The sequence below is a fragment of the Myotis yumanensis genome, unplaced genomic scaffold, assembly GCF_028538775.1.
Source record: "Myotis yumanensis isolate MYYU_CA2020_CCGP unplaced genomic scaffold, mMyoYum1.0.hap1 SCAF_9, whole genome shotgun sequence".
NCBI lineage: Eukaryota > Metazoa > Chordata > Mammalia > Chiroptera > Vespertilionidae > Myotis > Myotis yumanensis.
Genome location: NW_027223760.1, coordinates 13,924,858 through 13,952,149, shown reverse-complemented (window position 1 = coordinate 13,952,149; position 27,292 = coordinate 13,924,858). Strand labels below are relative to the sequence as shown.

The 27,292-nt window shown below is 40.5% G+C and overlaps 1 protein-coding gene and 1 non-coding gene across 2 annotated transcripts in view; one reads left to right on the top strand and one right to left on the bottom strand.

Annotated features, from left to right (window-relative positions):
* CFTR (CF transmembrane conductance regulator) overlaps positions 1–27,292 on the bottom strand; it is a 202,120-nt gene that overhangs the window by 62,050 nt on the left and 112,778 nt on the right. The window contains exons 16-19 of the mRNA XM_070423784.1: positions 10,731–10,768; positions 10,013–10,263; positions 6,189–6,268; positions 1,057–1,207 (exon numbers count right to left, since the gene is read on the bottom strand). Of these exons, the coding sequence (XP_070279885.1) occupies positions 1,057–1,207; positions 6,189–6,268; positions 10,013–10,263; positions 10,731–10,768 (520 nt within the window). The remainder of the gene's footprint in view (positions 1–1,056; positions 1,208–6,188; positions 6,269–10,012; positions 10,264–10,730; positions 10,769–27,292) is intronic.
* Positions 9,351–9,457, top strand: LOC139017073 (U6 spliceosomal RNA). The gene has a single exon (XR_011472762.1). It is a non-coding gene; the product is annotated as a U6 spliceosomal RNA (small nuclear RNA).

Below are 27,292 nucleotides of genomic sequence, written 5' to 3'. Positions count from 1 at the left end.
ACCTTCAATGCAGAAATGCACTTGAAATTTAGCCCCTGAAAATGCACCTGCGCCAAGGCTGTTACTGAAAATGTGCTTCCCAAACAGCTCAAGCACAAAAAGGCAGACCTGAAGAGAGAAAGGAAGGGTGTCTGAAAAGAAGCCAGAAGGAAGAATTTTGTGCAATATTGTTTGGGAACTCAGACAAACTTTTAGTAATAGTAGCACTATCATTTTTAAATTTAATTTATATAAGTAAATTATGAATGAATATCCTATATAACTCTAGTAAGACTCTATACATGAGCCTGGCTGGTGTGGCTAAGTGGTTGAGCATTGACCTTTGAACCAGGAGATCATGGTTCAATTCCTGGTCAGGGCACATGCCGGGGTTTCTGGCTCCATCCCTAGTAAGGGACATGCAGGAGGCAGCTGATTAATGATTCTCTCTCATCATTGATATTTCTATCTCTCTCTCTCTCCCTCTCCCTTCCTCTCTGAAATCAATAAAAATATTTTTAAAAGTATTTAAAAACCAAAATGAAAAAAATAAAAATAAATTAAAAAAAATAAAAACCAAAATGAATTCACACACTCTTAATCAACAAAATCAATATGTGTACTTTGTAATTTACTGTTTCTTTTTATATTCATATACTTTTAATCCTCACCCACGGATATGTTTTGTTTTGTTTTTTCATTTGAGAGAGAGGGAGAGAGAGAGAGAGAGAGAGAGAGAGAGAGAGAGAGGGAGAGAGAACAACAACATCGATGTGAGAGAGAAACATTGATCAGCTGCCTCCTGTACATGCCCTGACTGGGGATCAAACCTGCAACCTAGGTATGTGCCCTGACTGGGAATCGACCTCACAGGTTTTTGTTGTACAGGACAACGCTCCAACCAACTGAGCCACCCAGACAGGACTCTAGCCATATGATTTTTAAAAGTCATTGTTATATAATGCAAAAGTTTACAAGCAGGAAAAATATTTTTGGAAACATAGATTAATAATAGAGAATCATGAGTAGCTCTTGTGCATATTTTCTGAGGTAAGCGTTGCACACTTGGTGTCATACCTTCAGATTCCAGTTGCTTGAGTTGCTGGGAGGTGTGGAGAAAGTAGGATCGCAATAAAATAAAAGCAGCGATCACTGGCACTGTTGCTAAGAGGATGTAGGGCTTTAAAACTGAGACCACTGCTACAGCTCCAATCACAATTAATACCAGCTGTAGGATCAAAGAAAACACGTTGGTGTGTAAATATTTTCATGTTGCAAAGTAGACAAGGTATGTATGTCAGAGGTATATTTCTAAATAGCTCTTCACACTCTGTTCCATTCTCAATAAAGGACAAGCATTTTCCTACTAGGACGGCTGTCATCTCAAAGTACTTTCTCATAAGTTTTCTTTGAATATTCAAAAATTGTTTAGGTTCCTCATAATAACATTTTGAACTTTAGAAAACATGGTGATCTTGGATCTCTTAATGTGCTAACTTCCCGTACACAATACATTGGGAAGGGTGACTTTTTTTTTCTAGATTGACCCTCTTTTAAAATAAACTTTAATTAATAGGATAATTTCCATATGAATGTGAAATTTTAGTATTTATTTTGCTTAGACAATTTATGAAAAATGGGCATTCATCTTGCAACCTGAGTCAGAAAGATCTATTTGAAATGTATGCTTGGCATTTAGGCAAGCTACTTAACTTTTCTGAACCTAGTTTTCTCATGTTTAAGATTGAAAAAATATTATACTTAATAACTAAATGTTACTCCCAAAATCCTGTTTCTGTTCCTTCAAACAATTGGAGATGACCTAGAGGCACCCTCCTCAAAAAAAAAAGATTTTGGGGGTATGGCTAATTTAATTTGAAACTGGATAATTTTTTCTATCTCATATATTGTCAAAATAATTTTGTGTTTCAGTAAAGTCATTCCACTAAAACTACAGCTTCACATTATTCACCAAAAATCTGGAGCCCTGTTGGCAGTATCAGAAATAATCTAACCACATCGGTGTTCTTCAGGGTCAATTAAACGCTTAAATTCTATATCTCCACATGACAAATCAACACATTTTAAAAACAACAATAACACAAGTCTGATAATATTTATTACACAATAACCCTTTTGAATAAAGTATAAACTGTCATAACAAGGGTTAAAAAATAAACTTATGATAATATCTATATGATAATCAATGAGCCAGTTCTCCACCAATTTCCATGGCTGACACGTGCATTACCCAGATAATAAAGTGGAATACAGAACATTCTGGTAGATGTGAGCAGGGTGTGGGTGTAGCTAAAATCCGCATAAATCTTCTTTGAGTAGGTTATTTTCATCTAAAACTTATAATCATATCTCCATGACACTTTTCTAGGGAAAATGCCTGCACATCCCAAGGCATCAAATTCCGCAATACCAGCCCTCCACTCATTCAACAAATATCCAGAAAAATCTTTGCTGCCGGACACTGAACTAAGGACATATGATGACTCAGTAATCTCAGGAAAGTCTTCCTTGTTCCATTCTGCCCCCAACAAGTGCCACCAGTACAGCGAGAAAGCCCCTGATGTCCCATTACTACATGACAAGACTTTATCAATGGGAAACCATAGTTTTATAATAAAGGATTATTTTCCTCAGAAATAGGATCTTTGGGGGAGCAAAGAGAAAAATTCTGATCTAAGCATGATTAACTAGTGAATATGACAATTTAAATGGGCAATCATTAAATAGCAGTGTGTCTGAAGGACAAATGCTGCTATATTGGTAGCATGGAAACATTCAGCTACTCCATCAGAATCAGGATCTTTTGATTGCTGTTGACAACTATAAATGTACTGTGTCCATTTGACTTCTGACATATTTCCCACATATCTGGGTAGTCAACTAACCAAGATATCACACTGGGTTAGAGAAGAATGGAGAAGAATTGGAGCACAGACTTCTAAATCCCATTCATTCTTACCCAAATCCTACACTTTGTCAGAAGAAAAATTCAACAGATTATAAAACCTGCAAGGCACCATTCATTCATGCTCTTAGGAAGCGGGCAGCACATTTTTAAACACCCAAAGCATCTCGTAAGCATCCCTGACACTGACAGTTACACAGCACTGCCTGAAACTGGAGCTGATAAGGATAAAGGGTCACTTTGAAATCAGTAATTAATTAATTAATATGTAAATAAATGAATACCTATTAATTTAAAACCATGCATGAACACCAGATTTGGAATTCATAAATGATGGTCCTTGAGAATTTTTAGTAAGGATTTAATGGAATTAATAGAATGAGTAGGGAAAAAAATGTGAAAGACACAGTAGAGATCAAAGAAGCAGGACTCAGTGTGTAATCCTATGTAACAAAAGCCTAATATGCTAAGTGTCCAGTCGATCAGTCGGCCGTTCAACTAATCAAAGTGTAATCTGCTAATGATATGCTAAGGCTGCTCAACCGCTCCCTATGACGTGCACTGACCACCAGGGGCAGATGCTCCGACTGGTAGGTTAGCTTGCTGCTGGGGTCTGGCCAATCAGGACTGAGCGAGCCAGGCCAGATATGCCCTGGAGCCCTCCCGTGGTCCCTCCATGGCTAGCCAATCTCCCCCGTCCCTCTCCAGCCCCGATCGTGCACTGGTGGGGATCCCTAGGCCTGGTCTGTGCCCTCTCGCAATCTGGGACCCTCAGGGGATGTTGGAGAGCTGGTTTTGGCCTAATCCTGTAGGCCAGGCCAAGGGACTCCACTGGTGCATGAATTTGTGCACTGGGCCTCTAGTTGTATACAAGAGAGAAGAAATTTAACAAGTCCTAAAGGTTTTGAGGCTGAGAAGAGAAGATTTTGGTAATTTAAAATGAGTGGGCTTCTGTTTCATTAAAAAAAAAAAAAAATCATTCACCCAAACAGATAAGTAGGAGCTAGAATACAGTTTCTCTCTGTTTGGCTTCAAGTTGCCATCTATGGTCCACTTCCGTTGTGCCAATGTGAAGCAGATAACTTTAGTAGTGAAAGTTACCATCATCAGGTTTACCTTCCTCCTTTTACAGGTTAGAAAGCTCAGACCCTCAGAGATTAAGTATCTTGTTAAGGTAAAATAAATAGTTGTATCTTCAGACTAGAATCCAGATCTTCATTTTTGTCATATGATATTCCAATCCAGAAAGCAAAACTGCCAGAACATTATCAAATGTTAGAAAATAGAGTAAAGAAAAATTAATTTTTAAAAGGAAATTTATAGGTATGATTTCTTTGTACAAAAATTTGTTCCTGAAATGTGACTAGAATTAAATTAATCAGAACATAGTTAAATATAACCAGAGGAGCCCTGGCGGGTTTGGCTCAGTAGATAGAGCGTCAGCTTGTAGACTGAAGGGTCCCCAGTTCAATTTGGGTCAAGGGCACATGCCTGGATTGCAGGCTCGATCCCAGTAGGGGGCGTGCAGGAGGAAGCTGATCAATGATTCTCACTCATCATTGATGTTTCTATCTCTCTCTCCCTCTCCCTTTGTCTATAAAATCAATAAAAGTATATATATCTATATCTTCATCTCCAAAGGAGCTCACAATTTAAAGGAGCCCCTGTGATAAATTTTTTAACAAAATTGAAATTAATCATATTTTTACTATATTTGATTGTCTTACTGTAGACCTTTCTATAAATAAAATAGGGAAATTAAAAGAGCCCTGCCCAAACCCTCGGAAACAAGAATTAAAGAATCCCAACATCAGAAATTAAGCAGAAACTATTCAAATTGCCAAAGAGAAAGCATTTGAGAGTCATCCCTGTGTCAAAAATTGTTAATTTATAAAATGAATATTTAAAAATTAATCTCCCAGAAGGACTTATGAAGTGAGCCTTATATTGATTCAGAAAATACTCAGTAGACTACAAAAGTAGGAAAAAAAACTATCATGAATCCTTTGCAATCATGTCAAAATATCCAGGTTCCAGTTTGTACCTGATTTCACAATATTTTAATTGGGACCAGTCATTTACACTCCTGAAACAAGGAACAACATCCAGCATTAAAGAAAGACAGAGGAAACACTCCTTCAAATGCACAAACTCAAAGCACCAGTTAAAGAACTGCAGCAGCCACTGTTGAGCTATATCCCTCAACAGCGCAACTAAAGGAAATCCAAAAAGTTAAAGTTCACTTAGAATAGTTAACGCACTTAATCCTGCCCATCGTTTTAGATGAGGCAAACTGGCAACCTGGTTTTCCCGCACTTGCCAATGTTGGTTGTGTATACACACAAATGTGGTAGCCCTTATTTTGTTGTATGGGTTCTCTCAGATAACAAATTATTATTGAGGGGTAGGGGAGCGTGAAAGTGGGTGGGAGGAGAGAATGACCCATGGCGAGATAGGCTGCATCTTGTTCCAACTGTCTCACCAAGGAGATCATGGAGACTGTGGCACTTGCTCTCTGGGGCTTGACTGAAGTCAGGCAGGAGCTGTTTTTAAATCCAGTCCAAGAGCCAAGGTTATTAATTCACAACACCCCTTAAGTCCTGTCACTTATGGAATCCTAATGCAGTATTCCATAGCTTACCCCTCTCTTCATCCCCTTCTTCTTTATTCTCAGCACCAGTCGATCACCACACCCCAGAGACACATGCTCAAAGCCAGGCTGCACTGGAGGCCTCTTCAGATCTGTATCACCCACGGATAGTCCTCACTAGTCCTGCATTTTTCTTTCCCCTCTCACCTTCTTGAACATTTATTTACAATTCTGTCCCTGCATTATGGTCCTTACTATGAGCTGGGTGGTATTCATGGTTGAAACTGTAGCTCACCAAAGAACTGTTTTTCATTTTAACATGGGCCCTTTGGAGGTAGGTGACTTCCATCAAATAGTGATGCCGATGTCAAAAATGTCATACTTCATGGACAGTAATTTGGGGGGAAGGTGGTTTATTATAACTCTCAAATCACTCCCAAGTAGTTGGTTATTAAATCTTAATGTGGAATTGCTTTGGGTTTGGGTAGGTAAAGAGTTCTAAGTTGTCAGTGAATCTACTAAAATTATGCTTACTTTGAAGACTTTTGATATTGATAAAATTCATACAATAGATAGGACTTCAACTCTCAAGCCAATGAAAAATAAGCAAAAACTCATTTACTTTTTTTAAATAATTACTTTTAAAAGCATGACAAATGCAAAGACAATCATACTTATTTTACAAAGACAAACCTGGATGAAGTCAAATATGGTAAGAGGCAGAAGATCATCCAAAATTGCTATATCTTTGGAAAATCTATTAAGAATTCCACCTGTAACATAAAAGAAGATAAATTCCTCAACAACCAGTAATCTTAAAAATGCATTAATATTTTATAAATCTGGATCATAGCGGAAGCATTCAGAACTCAAATAAGACTTATCATGTAATCAAATAAGGACATAGGAAAATTTAGTGTTCTACAAAGGTTCTAAGTAACTGTGTTCAAGTCATTGTCTCCCACTTTTAAACCTTTATAAAATACAGATTGCTATAAGATTCAGGCCAAAATTAATGTCTTTAATAGAGCCCTTATCACAAATTATGACAGGAATGGGTACTCATCCTATTACAATCTCACACTTGCCAGCCTGGCTATGTTCTCATCATTCACTTACACCTGTAGTCAGACCCTATCGCTCTCCTTCTCTAACTTCCTCCGCTTTTTGACTCACCTCTGCAGAACCCATGGCTTCTCCAGAACCTACCCCACATGTACATCCTCAGCCATGTTCTCCCTTTCTACCCTCTTCACTGGCAATCTAAGCTTCAGCCTGTTTTCTAAAGTCCAGACTCATATATATAAGCCTGGTAATTTCTTCCTTAAGTAGAAAAGAATTATATATGAGGCATCTACTATGCATCAGACACAATGCAAGGCACTGAGGTGACACAGGTGAAAAAACTGTGTTCCGTGTCCTTGAGGAATTCATTGTCTAGGCTTAGGGAAACACATAACATAATGTTGTACAAACAAAGTGATAGTGAATCTTATCATTCACCACCATCCCCACCAACTGCAGGATAAAGTCCAAAATCCTTAGTTTAATATTTAATGCCGTCTATGATTTGGCCTTAAACCCCTTAGTTAATACAAGCCTTCTCTACTCAAACATTCTGTTTCAGCCAAATTGTTTGATTCTTTTTCAAACTTTATTTTTAATTATAGTTGGCATAGAATATATAAGTTTCAGGTACAAAAGAGTGACTAGATATTTATATATCTTACAAAGTGATCACCCTAATAAGTCTAGTACCCACCTGGTATCATAGTTATTACAATATTATTGACTTTATTTTCTATGCTGTACTTTATTCTCTCATGACTAATTTTATAACTAAATTCCTTTCTTGGTTTCTTCTTTTAAAAAAAATATATTTTTACTGATTTCAGAGAGGAAGGGAGAGGGAGAGAGAGATAAAAACATCAATGATGAAAGAGAATCATTGACCAGCTGCCTCCTGCATGCCCCCCACTGGGGATCGGGCCCACAACCTGGGCATGTGCCCCTGACCAGAATCAAACCCGGGACCCTTCAGTCCCCAGGCTGATGCTCTGTCCACTGAGCCAAACCGACTAGGGCTTGGTTTATTCTTTAAATACACTCGACACTCTCTTACCTCTCTGACTTTGCTGGTGGGAATGCAGACTGGTATGAAGTTTCTTCAAAAAATTAAAAATGGAACTCCCATTTGACCCAGTAATCCCACTTCTAGGAATATATCCCAAGAAAACAGAAATACCAACCAGAAAGGATATATGTACCCCTATGTTCATAGCAGCACAATTTATAATAGCTAAGATTTAGAAACAACCTAAGTGCCCATCTGCAGAGGAGGGGATTAAAAAACTGTAGTACATCTACACAATAGAATACTATGCTGCTGTAAAAAAGAAAGAACCCTTACCATTTGCAACAGCATGGATGGACATGGAGAGCATTAGAGCATTATGCTAAGCAAAATAAGGCATGAGATCATTTGTGCAATTTAATGAATAACATAAACTGATGAACAAAAATAGAGCCAGAGACATAGAAGCATCGAACAGACTATCAAACTTCAGAGAGAAGGCCGGGGGAGTGGGGGGGGCAAGGGAGTGGGGGGAAGAGATCAACCAAAGGACTTGTATTCATGCGTATAAGCATAACCAATGGACAAAGACACTAGGGCAGTGAGGGCAAGTGCTGGGGGGTGGGGGTGGCCACGGAGAAGTCAATGGGGGGAAAGGAGATATATGTAATACTATATGTAATACTTCAAACAATAAAGAATTAAAATAAATAAATAAATAAAACATGTGGTGGTGATGAGTATATCCAAATGAGGCAAGGCTTTAGTGACCCACAAGGACTTCAGAATAAATATAAAGATCTTCCTGCACACTAACCAGAAAAAAAATAGATTGATATTTCTTATCTTAAGATTCATAGATACAAATCACTCTAAAATCCTCAATCCTGAAAGTTATTCTTTCCTTTATAATCAAATGCTTCTGTGTCTACCTCCTCTCCCTTTGTCTGTGAATTCTTCCAGGGCAGGTACTGTGCCCCATTCATCTTTTCCTACCAACCTCTGGCTCAGTGCCACACAAAGTAAGTACTCAGCAGACTGCTGTAAGGATAAAACTTGGGGAATTCCTTATTAAACTCTAAATGGCAATTTGACTAAATGAGAATTAATGGAATTGATTACTTTCAACATACCTTATTGCACTTAGTTTTTGTTGTTTTGTTTTTTTTAAATCTTTGGTCCCTTTATTTCACTGCTCTGACTTTTTGTGATTTTATTTTTATTAAGGTATAATTGACAAATAAAATTATAAGGTATTTAAAGTGTGCAACGTGATGATCTGATACATGTACACGTTGTAAAAGGATTCCTCCCATTGAATTAACATACCCATCACCTCTCATATCTACATTTTTTAAAATTTATTTTATTTTTCCCATTACCATTTATGTCTTCTATGCCCCTTTCTACCTCCACCTCCTCCCCTTCCACAATCACCACACTGTTGCTCATGTCCATGAGTTCTCTCTCATTTTGTTTTTGTTTTTGCTCAATACCTGTCTTCCTTCCTTTCTTTCTTTCTCCTCCCTTCCTCCCTCCCTCCCTCCCTTCCTTCCTTCCTTCCTTCCTTCCTTCCTTCCTTCCTTCCTTCCTTCCTTCCTTTCTTTTGGTGAGAACATTTAAGTTTCACTCTCTTAGCAAATTTCAATTGTATAATAAGGTGTTAGCAATCATAGTCACATATTATACATTAAATTCTCAGGCTTACTTATAACTAAAAGCTTCTAACCTTTTACGAACTTCTATGGTGGTATAAAAAATATTTAAAAAATACGTTTGGTGTGCTCACTTCGGCAGCACATATACTAAAATTGGGATGATACAGAGAAGATTAGCATGGACCCTTGGCAAGGATGACACGCAAATTCGTGAAGTGTTCCATTAAAAAAAATACATTTTGGATTTCCACCACCACCAACCTTGCCCAGCCACCCCCACCCCCAACACCAAAAAAAAAAAAAGAAGGAATAAAAGCACACCTGAAACAAATTTGTGATCAACTTTGAACAGCTACAGGAAACTAGATTATTTTACTCCACCAAAAACTTTATCTGTAAAAGAATTCTATGTTTTCCTTGATTGCTTCAAATCTTCTACTCTTTTCAACAATACTGAACATTGGCAGCAAGATGCCTTGAAGGGGTTAGGCCAAACATCTGAATGAAGAACAACGGACCCAGAAAGACCTGCTGTTGCTATTGCAATGCCATCAGCATCACTTTTTAACAAACTGAGCTACTCCAATGAACTGATACAGAAATGTGAAGAGCAACAATACCTGACAGTCTATAGTATCTGAAAAATGTACATGCCTGTCATAAGGAAGCTCGACAAAGTTCAGATGGCTCTGTGCAAAGCCAACACTACTGCTAGAAAACCAACTAAATTACAGGCCCTTTTGACGGTGGACCGGCTGCTTCAGTTTGTAAACCTAGTCAGGTACCTGCTTTCAACGTGTTGAGGGTTGACATAGGCGCATGAAGAACAGAATGTAACATTTTGTGATGTAAAATTTTCGACACTGTGATTAGAGAATGCACTAGTGGTAAACCTCGGAAGAATCCCAGAGCAAGCAAAGTGTCGGCCACTCCCACATAAATGTAAAAAACATAAAATGCACTGGTTCTGGTGATGATCACTGGAGAGCTGTTATTGGTACTTGCAGAACTATTCCCTTTGTCTGGAGTAGATCTTCTATAAAGAAAAGGGAAATTGTTATTCAGCAACAAAACCTTCCCATTGAATTTCCAATATTATATGTAAAGGAAACAGAAGTTGAGTTGAAAGAAACACGAATATTGCATTAGCAGAGTTTATGACTTGAATCTCAAGAATTTACTATTGCAAGAAAGTAGATTAAACTTTTTCACCATTGAAACAGATAAAATGGATTCTTATTAAGTACTCAGAGAAAATTCTAATATATAGTGTTTTAAATATTTTCCTTGTGTTTCATGGAAACTGAACACAACTGAATTCTTTAGAAATTGGTGAAAAGCTGCAGGATATGCACATGCTCACAATTTTAAACAAAATAATTCCATTTTTCACTTCTGTGATATTGTAGGGAAATGAAGCACAGTGGATATTACAATACTTAATAAGACCCAAATAATCAATAGTAACAAAATACAATACACAATAGGACACGGAATACTCACTCTTTAAGTATCCACAACACAGCCAAAGAAACAGCCACCTGGAATGGAACAATCAATACACAGATGATTTTTTTCCCACCATCTTTACCTGTTCTTCCCAAACCCACCTCTAATTCCACCATGACCAACATCAAAACACACACAATTACATTTTCACTTTCTTTCCATTATTTGTAGTATATTAATGGGATTTAAATTTCACTGAATTAAATACTTTGTCATTTTTTCCTTCATTCAACAGGAAATATTCATCACCTCATAGGGGAGATAAGATCATAACTTAATGTTTTAAATAAACTTTGTTTCTTATAAAGAGACTAATCTCAGCCTGCTACCGGATAATTTATCTGGTTATTTATAACCAGGTAAATAATTTCATTTGTCATGCAATGATTATGAGGAGCTAATCTCTATGAGACCAATTAATTATTGGAAAAGATGAGATTATTATTTATGAAAATCAGTTAAAAGTCTCAACAGTATAAAAACTCACAGTTTATGAATAAAGATAAGGTGCATTCAAGATAAAATATACACTATCTGTACTATTTGGGCTTTCTCACGTGGAAAATTTCTGCTGATGGACAAATGTTTTATGCCATAACTAAACAAAACAAAATTTTAACAACTATGTGGTTTTTTTTACTTCCTTTGATATGTAAATAATCTGTTCTATATCAATTTGACTTTGTAGTCTCTTAAACTTGTGGAGAAACAATCTTTAGTTGATGCCCCCACAACTGTAATACTAGAAATGACTGAAATGATACAATTTGTTCAATAATAACTAAACCAAAAATTCAAATAGAAAAAGACAACACAAGAAATGTGAGTAGAATAATTTGAAAATGAACACAGCATAGAAATAAGTAAGGAAGAAACAAACAGTCTTGGTATGAGAAATCTGTGTCTTATTTCATACTCAAATGTATCTTAGGTATGTAACAGTACTATATAAAAATTTATGAAGAACACTTAGCATTAGTTAAGAATTTACATTAGCTGAACCGGTTTGGCTCAGTGGATAGAGCGTCGGCCTGCGGACTGAAGGGTCCCAGGTTCGATTCCGGTCAAGGGCATGTACCTTGGTTGTGGGCACATCCCCAGTGGGGGGTGTGCAGGAGGCAGCTGATCAATCTCTCTCATTGATGTTTCTAACTCTCTATCCCTCTCCTTTCTTCTCTGTAAAAAAATCAATAAAATATTTAAAAAAAAAAAGAAAAGAAAAGAAAAAAAAATTGAAAAAAAAAAGAATTTACATTATAGGGGGAAGGTCAATGGGAAAGAAAGGAGACATCTGTACTATTTGAAATACTTTAAAAAATTAAATTAAATTAAAAAAAGAAATTACATTATGAAGTCCTATACTTGAAACAGGTGTATCTGTGTTAGTTAAATTCACATATCAGATAGGAGTATAATGATGAAAAATCTAATGGCATCAATCTCGCTTTCCTACTTTTCTTCATTGTACACATCGCCTTTATGCACTGTATTTATAAAGAGAAAAGCTACCCTTATTTCTTTGAAACTCAAGATGACAAGAAACTCAACAATAATCTATGTCAAAAGTCTTTGTTCCAGTACAAATGTTTTTCTTTTTCCTAAGACTAATCAAGATACTCAAGGATTTAGATAAGGATATATTTCTGAGTCACTCTTTGGTTATTATAGTCCCACTTTGTTCCAATTAAAGGAGTGTCAACAATGCTGGTATTGCCAACATTCTCTGGATGTGAGTAAATCCCAGACTAAATATTTTATAGCATTTACTATGGAGCAATAACCAAAGAAATTTTCCAAAGAACTTATCTAATGAGTGTAATATAAAGTTATTTCCTGGCTCTTGTGGATAGAGACATGGAACCTGCAACCCAAACTCTTTTTATTGACTGAAACAAATACCTTTCCAAACACTTGACATAACGACTTTAGCAAATATACTTGGACTATATAGAAACAATTGAGTAAGCAAGTTCTATCATTTCATTTCCAGAATGTTTTCAGATTATAAAAGTTCACACAGTTTAGGACAGAGTGGCTATCCTGTATGGTTAAAGTAAAAAAGTCTTTATTTGCAGAGTTTTAAACATAATCCCATGTAATAGAAAACAGTACAGTGTAGAACAGCACTGTCCAATAGAAATCTAAATAATAGAAATGTTATATATGTGCCTTGTTCAATACTGTTGCCAGTGATCACATATGGCACTTAATCACTTGAAATGTGGTTAGCGTATGTGAATGAGGAACCAAATTTTAAATTTTTTAAAATTAATTTTATTTAAGCTATATGATCATGCGTGGCTGGCGGCTACTGTATTGGACAATGCATGCATAGATTATAATAACTATTAGTTATGTAGGTGTGCAGACAGATTATTTGTTATCTACACTAATAAAAGAGAAACATGGTAATTAGCATACGACCGCTACCCTTCCCATTGGCTAATCAGCATATCCTTATGCAAATTAACTGTCAGCCAAGATGGAGGCCGGCAGCCATGCACTGAAGCAAACAGGGAGGCTTGCTTGCTCCAGTGACTGGCGAACTCCAACATTCCCCGTCTGACTTGCCGGCCTCTCAGCTGCAACTCTTAGCAAATATGTTGCAAATATAGAAGCTAAACAAAACCCCAGAAACCGGCTTTCAGTAAGTGGGACTTCAGCCAGCCGGACCGCAACATTGTATCAAATACAGAAGGTAAAGGCCAGAAACCTGCTTTCAGCAGTGAGGCCTCAGAGCTAAAGCTGGCCCAGAATAGAAAAAAAGAAAAAAAAAGAAAAAAAGGAGCAGTTGGGAGCTTCAGTCACCCGCCAGCCTGAAAACGGCCCTCAGCCCTTCACCCAGACTGGCCAGGCACCCCAGTGGGGACCCTCACCCTGATGGGGGACAACCTTTAGGGCAAACCAGCCGGCCTCTACCCGTGCACCAGGCCTCTATTCTATATAGTAAAAGGGTAATATGCCTCCCGACACTGGGATCAGGGGAGCCGCGAGGCCTCCTGGCACTGGGATCAGCGTGACAGGGGGCAGCGCCCAAACCCCCTGATCGCCCTGTGGCTCTGTGAGTGACAGGGGGTGGGGCCACAACCTCCCTATCCACCCTGCTCTGTTCGTGACAGGGGAAGGCGCCCCAACCCCCTGATCAGCCCTGCTCTGTGCCTGATAGTGGGGAGCTCCCCAACCCCCTGATCGGCCCTGCTCTGTGTGTGACAGGGTGCAGCGCACCAACCCCCTGATCGACCCTGCTCTGTGTGTGACAGGGTAGAGCCATAACCTCTCCATTGGTCCTGCCCTGAGTGTGACAGTGGCGGCGCCCCAACCCCCTGATCGGCCCTGCTCTGTGGGTGATAGAGGGTGGTGCCCCAACCCCCCTCCATGGGCCTTGCTCTGTGTGTAACGGAGTAGAGCCATAACCTCCCCATTGGCCCTGCCCTGAGTGTGACAGGGTGCAGCGCTCCAACCCCCTGATCCGCCCTGCTCTGTGTGTGACAGGGAGCGGTGCCCTAACTCCCCTATCCGCCCTACTCTGTGAGTGACAGGGGGGAGCTCCTCAACCCTCTGATCGGCCCTGCTCTGTGTGTGACAGGGGGTGGCGCTGCAACCTCCCCATCGACCCTGCCTTGAGTGTGACAGGGGGCGGTGCCCCAACACCCCAATCGGCCTTACCCTGAGCGTGACTGAGGGTGGCATAGCAACCTCCTGATCCGCCCTGCTCTGTGCATGCCAGGGGGCGGCGCCCCAACTCCCCAATCAGCTCTGCTCTGAGCCTGACCAGGGGCTGCACCTAGGGATTGGGCGTGCCCTCTGCCACCCGGGAGCAGGCCTAAGCCAGCAGGTCGTTATCTCTTGAGGGGAGGGGTCCCAGACTGCCAGAGGGCACAGGCCGGGCTGGGGGACCCTCCCCCCCCCCCCCAAAGTGCACAAATTTTTGTGCACTGGGCCTCTAGTATATCCATATTAGGCATCGGGATCTGATGATGGCATTCTCTAAGGATATATCCATGAATGGCCAAGATGATGATTAATGAACTTTTCAAATGGAACCAAGATGAAAAGTAAAACTAATATTTAAAAAGCTAGAATTAAAATTATGAAGATAATCTGTCTACATGATTAAAATAAAATGGATATGAGCGTAGAATATCATAGTATATACATATGGAAAGAGAAGTCATGTACCTACCTTTGAAAGACTTATTTGCTAAATGAATTACTAAATATCTTAGGAGGAGTGATAGATGAAAGTTGATCAAGCATGTAGTTAATCCTTATATTATGGTTTCAAAAAGAAAATGTAATGTAGGACTAGGGCAAGAATAAATATATCCAGGACCTATGAGGAACCCTGGTGAGACACAATTCTGATACTGACAACTAAAGAAAATAGGTTTGAAAGAGGAGAAAACTGCCAAGGGCAAATGTGATAAGACCTGGTTTATAAAAGGCTCAAAAGAGTGAATACAAGCAAATTAGGTATAATAGTCCAACATCTATCATGAAGAGCTTTAATTGACTGCAGAGAAGACATAACTAGATATTTCACTGTGAAAATCTGCAGAGGCCTTTAAATATGACTGAAGGTTTGCAATGCTCTAGATGTTAAGCCTAGTTGATAACAGTAATCCCTTCCAGTCATAACAGATGTCTCGGCCTGTCCTCATGCCCACATCCAATCCATTTTGCATATAGCAGACTGAGTGAGCTTTTATTTTATTTTTAATTTGTAAATGTTTTATTTATTTTGAGAGAGAGGAAGGGAGAAGGAGAGAAACATCAATGTGAGAGAGAAACATTGATCAGATGACTACCATATGCTCCCCAAGCAGGGACCAAACCTGCAACCAGGCATGTGTCCTGACTGGAAATAGAACCTGTAACCTCGCAGTGCACAGTTTGATGCACAACCAACTGAGCCACACCGGCCAAGGCAAGAATGAGCTTTTTAAAACATAAAGGACCACATCACATCCTGCCTGAAGCCTTTACAGGCTTCCTATTGAGTTTAAAATAAAATGTAAGCTTTTTAAGATAGTCAGGGTTCCCGGGAGTCCAGTTCTGGCCTACTTTTCTACATCACCACATACTGCTTGCTTCTCTCTCCCACTCCCCAATTACACTAGCCTCCTCTCAATTTCCATGATTTACCAAACTCTTCAAAGACCTTTGCATTTACCCCGGTGTTTGTATGTCTGAATCTTCTTATCATTTGGGTGTCAGTGAGTGTCATTCCCTCAGAAAGAACTCCCTGTCCACCCACCTTTTCCCACCTTTAGGTTATAGCAATCTATTTCCTCCTAGTGCTTATCATGTTCTGTAATTATTTCCATCAAACTGTATTTAGTATCTCTCTCTTCCCTCAGAAAGTATTTTATAAGAGCAGAGAGAAGTCAATTGCCCTCTTTCACATTGTATCCTCAATGCCTAGCACAATACCTAGTAAACAGTTGGTATTCGGTAAATCTGTAAATAAAGTAATGGATAAGAGAATAATTTAGCCTTAACCGGTTTGGCTCAGTGGATAGAGTGTTGGCCTGCAGACTGAAGGGTCCCAGGTTTGATTACGCTCAAGGGCATGTACTTTGGTTGCGGGCACATCCCCAGAAGGGGGTGTGCAGGAGGCAGCTGATCGATGTTTCTTTCTCATCAATGTTTCTAACTCTCTATCCCTCTCCCTTCCTCTCTGTAAAAAAAAAAAAAAATCAATAAAATATATATACTTTTAAAAAAGATAAAGAACCAAAATCCAATTTATCCCACAAGCTTTGTACATGTACAGAATTCAGAATGACCTCCCAAGTCATGAAATGAGATCTGTGTTAAATGAATATCTATGAAAACACTTTTCACATTTTGAGTTTTACCAAAGGAACACAGCATTATATATGTTCTTTTAACATTATAAACCTAAGTACATTCATGTGCTCCATCTGTATGCTTTGTTTAGTTCTTCACTATACGCATAGTACAAAAAATTGTGTCTGACATATTGAGGGAACTACAAAAGTATGTGTTGAATGAGTTAAAGGTTGAGTGAATGACAGGAAGCGATAGTAAAGTGACACCTTGTCATGACTTAACACATGATTTTAATGCTTCATAGGTCAAATCATTTCCTAAAACTGAGACCCAATTTAAGTAAAGCTGCCTTAAAAGGATGACCATTGATCAATAACAGCAGTGGTATTATGGGAGCATATTACATGTCCAAGCTACCCAGGGATTCCTGATTAACAGACAGAAGGGAAATCATAAAAGAATAAGATATAGCAGTTCTCTGACACATTTCTTAAAAATCACAGAATGAAAGCACTACACAGTACTTTTTTGGATACTCCAACCAACAGCAATAACTGCTGGTGTAAAAGGAACGAGAAAATTGCCGCCTAATCTATTATTTGCATTTTTCTCTCTATCTAGTCAATGATTCCAAGCAGGAACATTAGAAAAACCAACATAAAACTTTTATAGCCTACATTCTTGGTGCTAATATCTCAGAACTTACAGGAGATATTATTCTATAGTCTGAAAAATCGTACAAAAGTATAATGGTAGACTGACCCTTATCAAAACATGCTAGTGATAAGGGGCAATAAACTGAACAGACCAAACTAATATTTTCAGTGTATCACTTTGAAAATTTTTAAAAGTCTACATATTCAGTACTGTAAAAGATAAGCTTATTGAACCTACTGTATATAAAAAAATCTAAATTAAAGTACAGCCCCTTTTAAAACTAAATCACTTTCACCAAGAAATATATTTTAACCTTTATTTAAGTTCTCTGATCATGATGAGCATGAGGCTCTAAACAAGGTTTAAAAGAACTAAACTATCTTCCAAAGCACTGATGAGATATTTCAAAGATAATGAGAAAGAGGAACACTGCTATCAAGAAAGGAGCTTAATAAAAACAAATTTAAAACTATGTAAGTTTTGATTCAAATAAAGTACCAGAATTGTGAACATCAGTGAAAATTATTTGTTTAGCTGCATAATTGTGTGCATAATTAAAACAATTACGGTGAAAGGCAGAGACAGGATGGTGGCGGAATAGGCAGATGTGTCCCAAGGCTTGTCCCGGAGCAAACAGAATGAGCAGCTGAAACGAATAATATCTACCCCGAATTGGCGAAGCAGACTCAGCCAGTGAGACAGTTAGCAGCCGGGAAGGGCAGAGTTCCCCAGGAAAGCAGAGAGAGAACTACATAACCAAATACCTGGAGAAGAGAGATCATGGGGAGACAAAGAAACAGCTCGCATATGAAAGAAAAACAGCCATCACCAGAAAAGGAAGTAAACAAAATGGAGGCAATGGAGGCAAGCAACCTGTCAGAGAAAGAATTCCGACAAATGGTCATAAGGTGGATGAAAAGAATGGAAGACAAATTCAACAATGTGTAAGAACCAAGAGGAAATGAAGAAGAACCAAGAAGAAATGAAAAATGACATCACTGCTGTAAAGAACTCAATAGAAAGCATCAACAGTAGACTAGAAGAAGCAGAGGACCGCATCGGTGAGCTAGAAGGCAAGGTAGGAAAAAATACCCAAGCAGAGCAGCTTCTAGAAAAAAAAAATTAAAAAGCAGGAGGAGAGCCTAAGAGAACTTTGGGACAACACAAAACAAAACAATATCTGCATAATAGGGGTACCAGAAGGAGAGGAAACTGAGCAAGGAATAGAAAACCTATTTGAAAAAATAATGACAGAAAACTTCCCTGATATAGGGAAGAAAAACTCACACAAATCCAAGAAGCTCACAGAGTCCCAAACAAAATGAACCCCAAAAGACTGACGCCAAGGCACATTATAATTAAACTGGCAAACACCAACGACAAAGTAAGAATCTTAAAAGCGGCCAGAGAGAGACAGAAAGTTACTTACAAAGGATCCCCCATCAGACTCGTGATGGATTTTTCAACAGAAACACATCAGGCAAGAAGGGAATGGAATGAAATATACAAAGTCATGCAAAGGAAGGGTCTGAATCCAAGAATACTGTACCCAGTAAGGCTATCAATCAAAATTGAGGGTGAAATAAAAAACTTCACAGACAAAAAAAGGACTATGGGAGTTTATTACCACCAAACCAGCAATGCAAGAACTGCTAAAGGGACTGGTGTAAAAAAAAAAAAAGAAAGAAAGAAAGAAACAAAGAAGGAACACAGGGGTAAAGAATAAAAATGGTGACAAACAAGTATCTATCAATAATAACTTCAAATGTAAATGGATTAAGTGCCCCAATCAAAATACATACGGTAATTGAGTGGATAAGAAAACATGACCCATATATCTGCTGTCTACAGGAAACCCACCTCAGAATAAAAGATGCACACAGACTGATGGTGAAGGGATGGAAAAAGGTTTTTCAGGCGAATGGAAATGAAAAAAAAGCTGGGGTAGCAATACTTTTATCTGACAAATTAGATCTCAAAGTGAAGGACATAAAAGAGATAAGGAAGGCCACTTCATAATACTAAAGGGAGCAATCCAACAAGAAGAAATAACTCTGGTAAACATATACGCACCCAATATAGTAGCACCCAAATACATAAGAAAACTTCTGGAGGAGATCAAGGGAGAGATTGACAGCAATACAGTCATAGTAGGGCACTTTAACACTCCACTATCACTATTGGACAAATCCTCTAAACAAAAAATCAGCAAAGAAACATCAATTTTAAATGACTCACTAGGTCAGATGGAATTAATTGACATCTTCAGAACATTTCACCCCAAAGCCACAGAATATACATTCTTCTCAAGTGCACATGGGTCATTTTAAAAGATAGACTATATATTGGGTCACAGGCAAAGACTCTTCAAATTCAAGAAGATAGAAATCATATCAAGCATCTTCTCAGATCACAATGGCATAAAACTGGAAATCAACTACAACAAAAACAATCCAAAAAAATTAAACACCTGGAGACTAAATAACATGCTATTAAACAATGACTGGGTTACCAAAGAGATCAAAGAAGAAATAAAAAACATCATGGCAACAAACAACAATGAAAACACAACAATCCAAAACCTATGGAACACAGCGAAAGCAGTCTTGAGAGGGAAGTTCATAGCTCTACAAGCCTAGTGCAAAAAACAAGAAACAATGACAATAAATGACCTCACCCTCCAACTCAAAGAGCTAGAAAGAGAGCAACAAGAAAAGCCCAGTGTAAGCAGAAGGAAGGAAATGATAAAGATCAGAGTGGAGATAAATGACATAGAGACCAAAAAAACAATACAAAAGATCAACAAAACCAAGAGCAGGTTCTTTGAAAGGATAAACAAAATTGATGAACCTTTAGCCAGGCTCACTAAGAAACAAAGAGAAAGGACCCAAATAAACAAAATCAGAAATGAAAGAGGAGAAATCACAACAGACCCCACAGAAATACAAAGGATTGTTAGAAAATACTATGAACAACTCTACTCCAACAAACTAGATAACCTGGAGGAAATGGACATATTCCTAGAAAAATACAACCTTCCAAAACTTAATTAGGAAGAATCTAAAAATCTCAATAGGCCAATAACTATGGAAGAAATTGAAGCAGTCATCAAAAAGCTCCCAGCAAACAAAAGCCCAGGGCCAGACAGCTTCACAGGGGAGTTTTACCAGACATTCAAGGAAGAACTAAAACCTATCCTCCTAAGACTATTCCAAAAAATTCAAGAGGAAGGAACACTTCAAAGCTCATTCTATGAAGCCAGCATCACCCTCATACCAAAACCAACAAAGACAACACAATGAAAGAGCATTACAGGCCAATATCCCTCATGAACATAGATGCCAAAATCCTCAACAAAATCCTAGCAAATCAGATCCATCAGTACATCAGAAAGATCATACACCATGACCAAGTAGGTTTTATCCCAGGGATGCAAGGATGGTACAATATCCACAAATCAATAAACATAATACATCACATAAACAAATTGAGAGATAAAAAACACATAGTCATATCAATTGATGCAGAAAAAGCATTTGACAAAATCCAACACCCTTTCTTGATAAAAACTCTCAGCAAGGTAGGAATAGAAGGATCATACCTCAACATAATAAAAGCCATATATGACAAACCCACCCAACATCATAATCAATGGGCAAAAACTAAAACCATTTCCCCTAAGAACAGGAACAAGACAGGGATGCCCACTCTCACCACTCCTGTTCAACATAGTACTGGAAGTACTAGCCATTGCAATCAGACAAGAAGAAGAAATAAAAGGCATCCAAATTGGAAAAGAAGAAGTAAAACTGTCCTTATTTGCAGATGACATGATACTGTACATAGAGAACCCTAAAGACTCCATCAAAAAATTATTAGACTTAATAAATGACTTCAGCAATGTAGCAGGATACAAAATTAATGCCACAAAATCTATGGCATTTCTTTACACCAATAGTGAACTTACAGAAAGGGAGACTAAAAAAGCAATCCCATTTACCATCACACCAAAAAAAATTAAGCTACCTAGAAATAAACTTAACTAAGGGGGTAAAAGACTTATATGTGAAAAACTACAGGACACTGAAAAAAGAGATAGAGGAAGACATAAATAGATGGAAGAACATACCGTGTTCACGGATTGGTAGAATCAACATCATCAAAATGTCCATACTACCCAAAGCAATCTATAGATTCAATGCAATTCCCATTAAATTACCAAGGGCATATTTCACAGATCTAGAACGAACGTTCCAAAAATTCATCTGGAATAAAAAAAAGACCTCGAATAGTTGCAGCAATCCTGAGAAAGAAGAACAAAGTAAGTGGGATCTCAATACCAGATATCAAGCTGTATTACAAAGCCACTGTTCTTAAAACAGCCTGGTACTGGCACAAGAACAGACATATAGATCAATGGAATAGAATAGAGAACCCAGAAATCGACCCAAACTACGATGCCCAATTAATATTCGATAAAGGAGGCAAGAACATACAATGGAGTCAAGACAGTCTCTTCAATAAATGGTGTTGGGCCCTAACCAGTTTGGCTTAATGGATAGAGTGTCGGCCTGCAGACTAAGAGGTCCCAGGTTCAATTCTGGTCAAGGGCATGTACCTTGGTTGTGGGCACATCCCCAGTGAGGGGTGTGCAGGAGGCAGCTGATATATATTTCTCTTTCATCGGTGTTTCTAACTCTTCTATCTCTCTCCCTTCCTCTCTGTATAACGTCAATAAAATATATTTAAAGAAATTAAAAATAAAAAAATAAAATATAGAGATTTTTTTAAAAATGGTGTTGAGAAAATTGGACAGATACATGCAAAAAGATGAAACTAGACCATCAACTCACACCATTCACAAAAATAAAGTCAAAATGGATAAAAGACTTAAATGTAAGATGGGAAACCATAAAAATACTAGAGGAATCCATAGGCAGCGAAATAGCAAACATATGCCGAAGGAATTTCTTCTATGATACTGTTCCTAGGAAAATGGAAACTAAAGAGAAAATAAACAAATGGGACTACATCAAAATAAAAAGCTTTTGCACAGCAAAGGAAACTATCAACAAAACAACAAGAAGGCCCACTGCATGGGAGAACATATTTGCCAATGATATCACCGATAAGGGTTTAATCTCCAACATTTACAGGGAACTCATTCAACTTAACAATAGGAAGATAAACAATCCAATCAAAAAATGGGTAATGGACCTAGATAGACACTTTTTGAAAGAGGACATACAGAAGGCCGAAAGACATATGAAAACATGCTCAAAGTCACTAATTATACGAGAGATGCAAATCAAAACAACAGTGCGGTATCATCTCACACCTGCCAGAATGGCTATCATCAACAAATCAACAAACAACAAGTATTAGAGAGGATGTGGAGAAAAAGGAACCCTTCTGCACTGCTGGTGGGAATGCAGACTGGTGCAGCCACTGTGGAGAACAGTATGGAGTTTCCTCAAAAAACTAAAAATGGAACTCCCATTCGACCCAGTGATCCCACTTCTAGGAATATATCCCAAGCAACCAGAAACACCAATCAGAAAGGATATATGCACCCCTATGTTCATAGCAGCTCAATTCACCAGAGCTAAGATTTGGAAACAGCCTAAGTGCCCATCAGCAGATTAGTGGATTAAAAAAACTGTGGTACATCTACACAATGGAATACTACTACGCTGTGGTAAAAAAGAAGGAACTCTTGCCATTTGCAACAGTATGGATAGAACTGGAGAGCATTATGCTAAGTGAAATAAGCCAGTCAGAGAAAGATAAATACTACATGATCTCACTCATTTGTGGAATATAGAGAACAACATAGAGTGATGAACAGGGACAGATCCAAAGACAGAGAAACAGCGATCAAACTATCAGTCCCCAGAGGGAAAGTTGGGGAGGGTGGGGGTATGGGGAAGAGATCAACTAAAGGACTTGTATGCATGCATATAAGCCAAACCAATGGACACGGAGGGATGAGAGCATGAGTGGGGGGGGGGGGGGGGGGGGGGAGAGAAGTTGGGGGTTAATGGGGGGATGAGGACACATTGTAATACCTTAACCAATAAAGAAATTAAAGATTAAAATAAATAAATAAATACATAAATAAATAAATAAATAAAACAATTATTACTTGTCTACTATCACCATGTTTTTTCATTCAAAATTATGAGAGCCAGCCCTGCTGGTGTGGTTCAGGGATTGAGCATTGACCTATGAAACAGGAGGTCATGGTTCAATTCCCAGCCAGGACCCATGCCCGGGTAAAGGGCTGGATCCCCAGTATGGAGCATGCAGGAGGCAGCCAATCAGTGATTTTCTCTCATCATTGTTTCTCTCTCTCTCTCCCTCTCCATTCTTCTCTGAAATCAATAAAAATATATTTTAAAAAATTATGACAGCCAGTAAATTAGTAAAGCCTCCAAGATATTGGCCACAGAGGCTTATCATTTACTATATTGTTTCTTGCTTACAAAATGGCATTATCAATTGTTTTGTCAATTAAAAAGACATTTTTTACAATAATTTTAATAGCTCAACTAATAATGGGTAATTAGCCAAAACCGGTTTGGCTCGGTGGATAGAGCGTCAGCCTGTGGACTGAAAGGTCCCAGGTTCGATTCCGGTCAAGGGCATGTACCTTGGTTGTGGGCACATCCCCAGTGGGAGATGTGCAGGAGGCAGCTGATCGATGTTTCTCTCTCATCGATGTTTCTAGCTCTCTATCTCTCTCCCTTCCTCTCTGTAAAAAATCAATAAAATATATTTTTAAAAAAATAACGGGTAATTATACAGCATTTGCATCTTCTGTTATTATTTAGTTTCTAACACAAAGACAAAGGACCACTATCTTCTTGATTAACTGAGCTAATAATATTGTACACATGTGCAGCAGTTCAATGCTCAATAACTAATTAATAAATTTTATACCATTTTGGAAGATGTGTATATTCAAATCTATTGAGTTGCATAGGACAAAGGTCCTGTAAATTAACGTAAGTCACCACCACTTCATATAGGACCATTTTTTCTTACATAACACTGTAAATTAAAAACAATCAAGAAATGTGATCTGTCAATGCAAAGGTTCAAAACATTAGCAATTACAAAGAGCTGGTTTGAGAGTAAATGTAGCACAGTTTTATGCACATTAATGTTGGTCATTTGGCAAGACTGGCAGAGATTAATGAGGTAAATTTAAAATGTATTCCAATGCAATTTTTATTACTCATGTAAGAGTGTCAAATTACCCAACCCATATTTTTTGTTAAAGTATAAAAGGAATTACTGAAACTTTCATTATGTCTGTGTTACAGACTTGTTCACCTTAATAAACTATCTTGAGCTTTATTATGATAACATAACCTTAAGGATATTAATGAGAACAAGCATTGCTCAATATGTGCCAAACCCTACATAAAGTGTTTTATAATCAAGACTAGAGGCCCGGTGCACGAAATTTGTGCACTGGGGGGAGGGAGCCCCTCAGCCTGGCCTGCACCCTCTCCAATCTGGGACTCCTTGGGGGATGTCAGACTGCCTGTTTAGGCCCGGTCCTTTACCAGCAGTCGGACATCCCTCTAGCAACTCAGGACCACTGGCTCTTAACCACTTACCTGCCTGCATGCCTGCCTGATTGCCCCTAACCACTCTGTTTGCCAGCCTGATCACCCCCAACTGCTGGCCTGATCACCCTCAACTGCCTCCCCTGCCAGCCTGTTTGCCCCCAACTACCCCCTGCCACTGGCCTCATTGCTCCCAACTGCCCCCCCCTCACCAGCCTGATTGGGGTTGGGGGGGGCCGATTGGGGGTGGGGCTGGCCATGGGGAGGGGCTGTGGTTGGTGGGCTGGGCAACCACCCCCCCAAATGGGTTGGGGGGTGGCAATCAGGGCCAGTGGCCTGGGGGAAGAGCCATGGGTGGTTGGCCAGCCAGCCCTGCCCCTGATTGCGGTGGGGGGGGGCAATCTGGGGTGGGGCTGGGCAAGGGGAGAGGCTGCAGGAGATTGGCTGGCCAGCCCTGCCCCCTATTGGAGTGGGGGGATCAATGGTGGGGCCAACCTGGGGAGGGGCTGCAGGACATTGGCCACCCAGCCCAGCCCCCTCTTGGGGTGGGGGGGTGCAATCAGGGGCAGATAGCCACGGGGAGGGGCTGTGGGCCTATTGTGGTGGGGCAGGTTGGTCAAGGATGTGGCTGGCGGGGGGGGAGGGGGGAGGGGGTGGGAAGAGAGGGGGTATTTGGCCAGCCAGCCTGCTCTTTTTTTTTTTTTTTGGCAATTCCACAATTTTAATTTGTGGTGCCTATGCTATGTCTTAAAAAGACCTTCCCCCCCTGCCCAGGAGAGCGATGGGGAGGGGGGCAGCAAAAAATAGAAGACATCCCTCCCTATTGCACACAGACCCTATATACAGGCTCACCTAGCCCAGGCCGGCGGGATGCTTGGCACATTCTAGGATCCCTGCTCAGGGCCTGGAGGGGTGACTGGTGGCAGCACACGTGAGAGGGGACCTCTGGGTGACCACTCTGGTCCTGGCTACTGGTCTTGGCACTTCCTGGTCCCCAGTTCCTTTCTGTTCCTGCCTGCAGCCTTGGTCCCCCTACCTGGCCTCAGATGGCCCCCTTGGCTCCTGGGGGCTCTGTCCTCCCCTCCTAACCTGGAGATCTCAAGGAAGGTTATGGCTTCTCAGAGACTCCTCGACAGCCCTATCACTCATGTTCACACAGGGAAGGGGTGCATGTGGCAAAAGCAGCTGTATAAATGCGGGTGCAGGAGCAAGTCCTCCGGGGTCACTTGGACAGTTTGCTGATGACGCAGATCAGGGCCACATTCTCATCCTTGAGGCGCTGGTTGTCAGCTCGGAGATTGGACAGGCCCTTCAGCTCCTCTTCCAGCTCAGCGGCCTTGCACTCCAGGGCCTTGCACTCAAATCTTGCCAGCTCCAGGATGGCCGCCTCTCTGCAAAGTGCTCTTGCCTCTGCATGGCGCGCTCCAGCTCCACCTTGAGCTGCTCCAGCTGCGGCGTGGTCTGGGTCAGGGCCTCACGAAATCTCTCATTCTCAATGTGCAGCTTTTCGTAGAGTTTCCTGAAGCTCCCTCAGGCTCTTCCAATTTTGGCTGGGGTTTGGGGTTTAGGTCCTGCTGCCTCAGGAGGGGAAGGGCTGGATTCTGGGCTGATGTCCACTGGCTTCACCTTCTCCCCCTTCACAGGCCCTCTCCTCTTATTGCCAACTCTGTGGTGCTCCCTGGAGGCCTGTGGTCCCTGTCCTTGCCCCTCAGGCACCTCTACTCTCTGGGCAGGGCCATCAGAATTCTTAACCCCAGGGATTCGGGGCTGCCAGGAAGGGTCCAGGCTCTGAGCACCCTGCTCTCCATGTGGATGGGAGAGTCTGATCAGGGGAAGGCCTACAGGGGGGAGGGGCTGCGAGGTTGGCTGCTGGCCCCCTGATCAGGCGTGTGCTGGCTACAGTGAGCATCATAGCGACTGGCCCAATCAGGGCCATGTTTTGCCTGCTCACCACTCCTCAGTCCCAACACGGCCTCCACTGCCCGGCTATCAGGCCTTTGGGATCACCAGCTCAGGGCGCCTGCTTTCCCACAGGTCTGAGGGGCTTAGGCCTGGGAGAAAGAAGGCGCTGGTGATTTCACCTGCATGCGTGTTCGCCAACCATCGGCTGATGGAAAGCACTGCCCGCTTGGGGCCGCTCAAACCTGGGTGGGCAGGTCGGGGGCACTGCCGCCAGGGCTATTGCCACTGCTGCTGCTGCTGCTGCTGCTGCTGCTGCTGGGGCTTGAGGCACTGACTGAGGCTGCCAGGCATGCCCGTGACCTGCTCGCCCGAGTTGGGTAGCACATGGGATGCGCCAGCGGGCAGATCACTGCTGCCGCCCGGTCCGTAGCACAGCGGATACCCCGGTGGGTACCCGATAGCTGCGGCCCCACCGCCAACCCCAGGACCCGGCAGGAGGCCCGGATGAGGGCGGAGCAGGTACCGAACACCGTGGTCCCACCTGCCAGCCCTGGGTCCCCCACAGGAGAGCCGGATGAGGGCAGGGCGGGTGCCCGATTGCCAGGGTCCCACCCACCAGCCCCG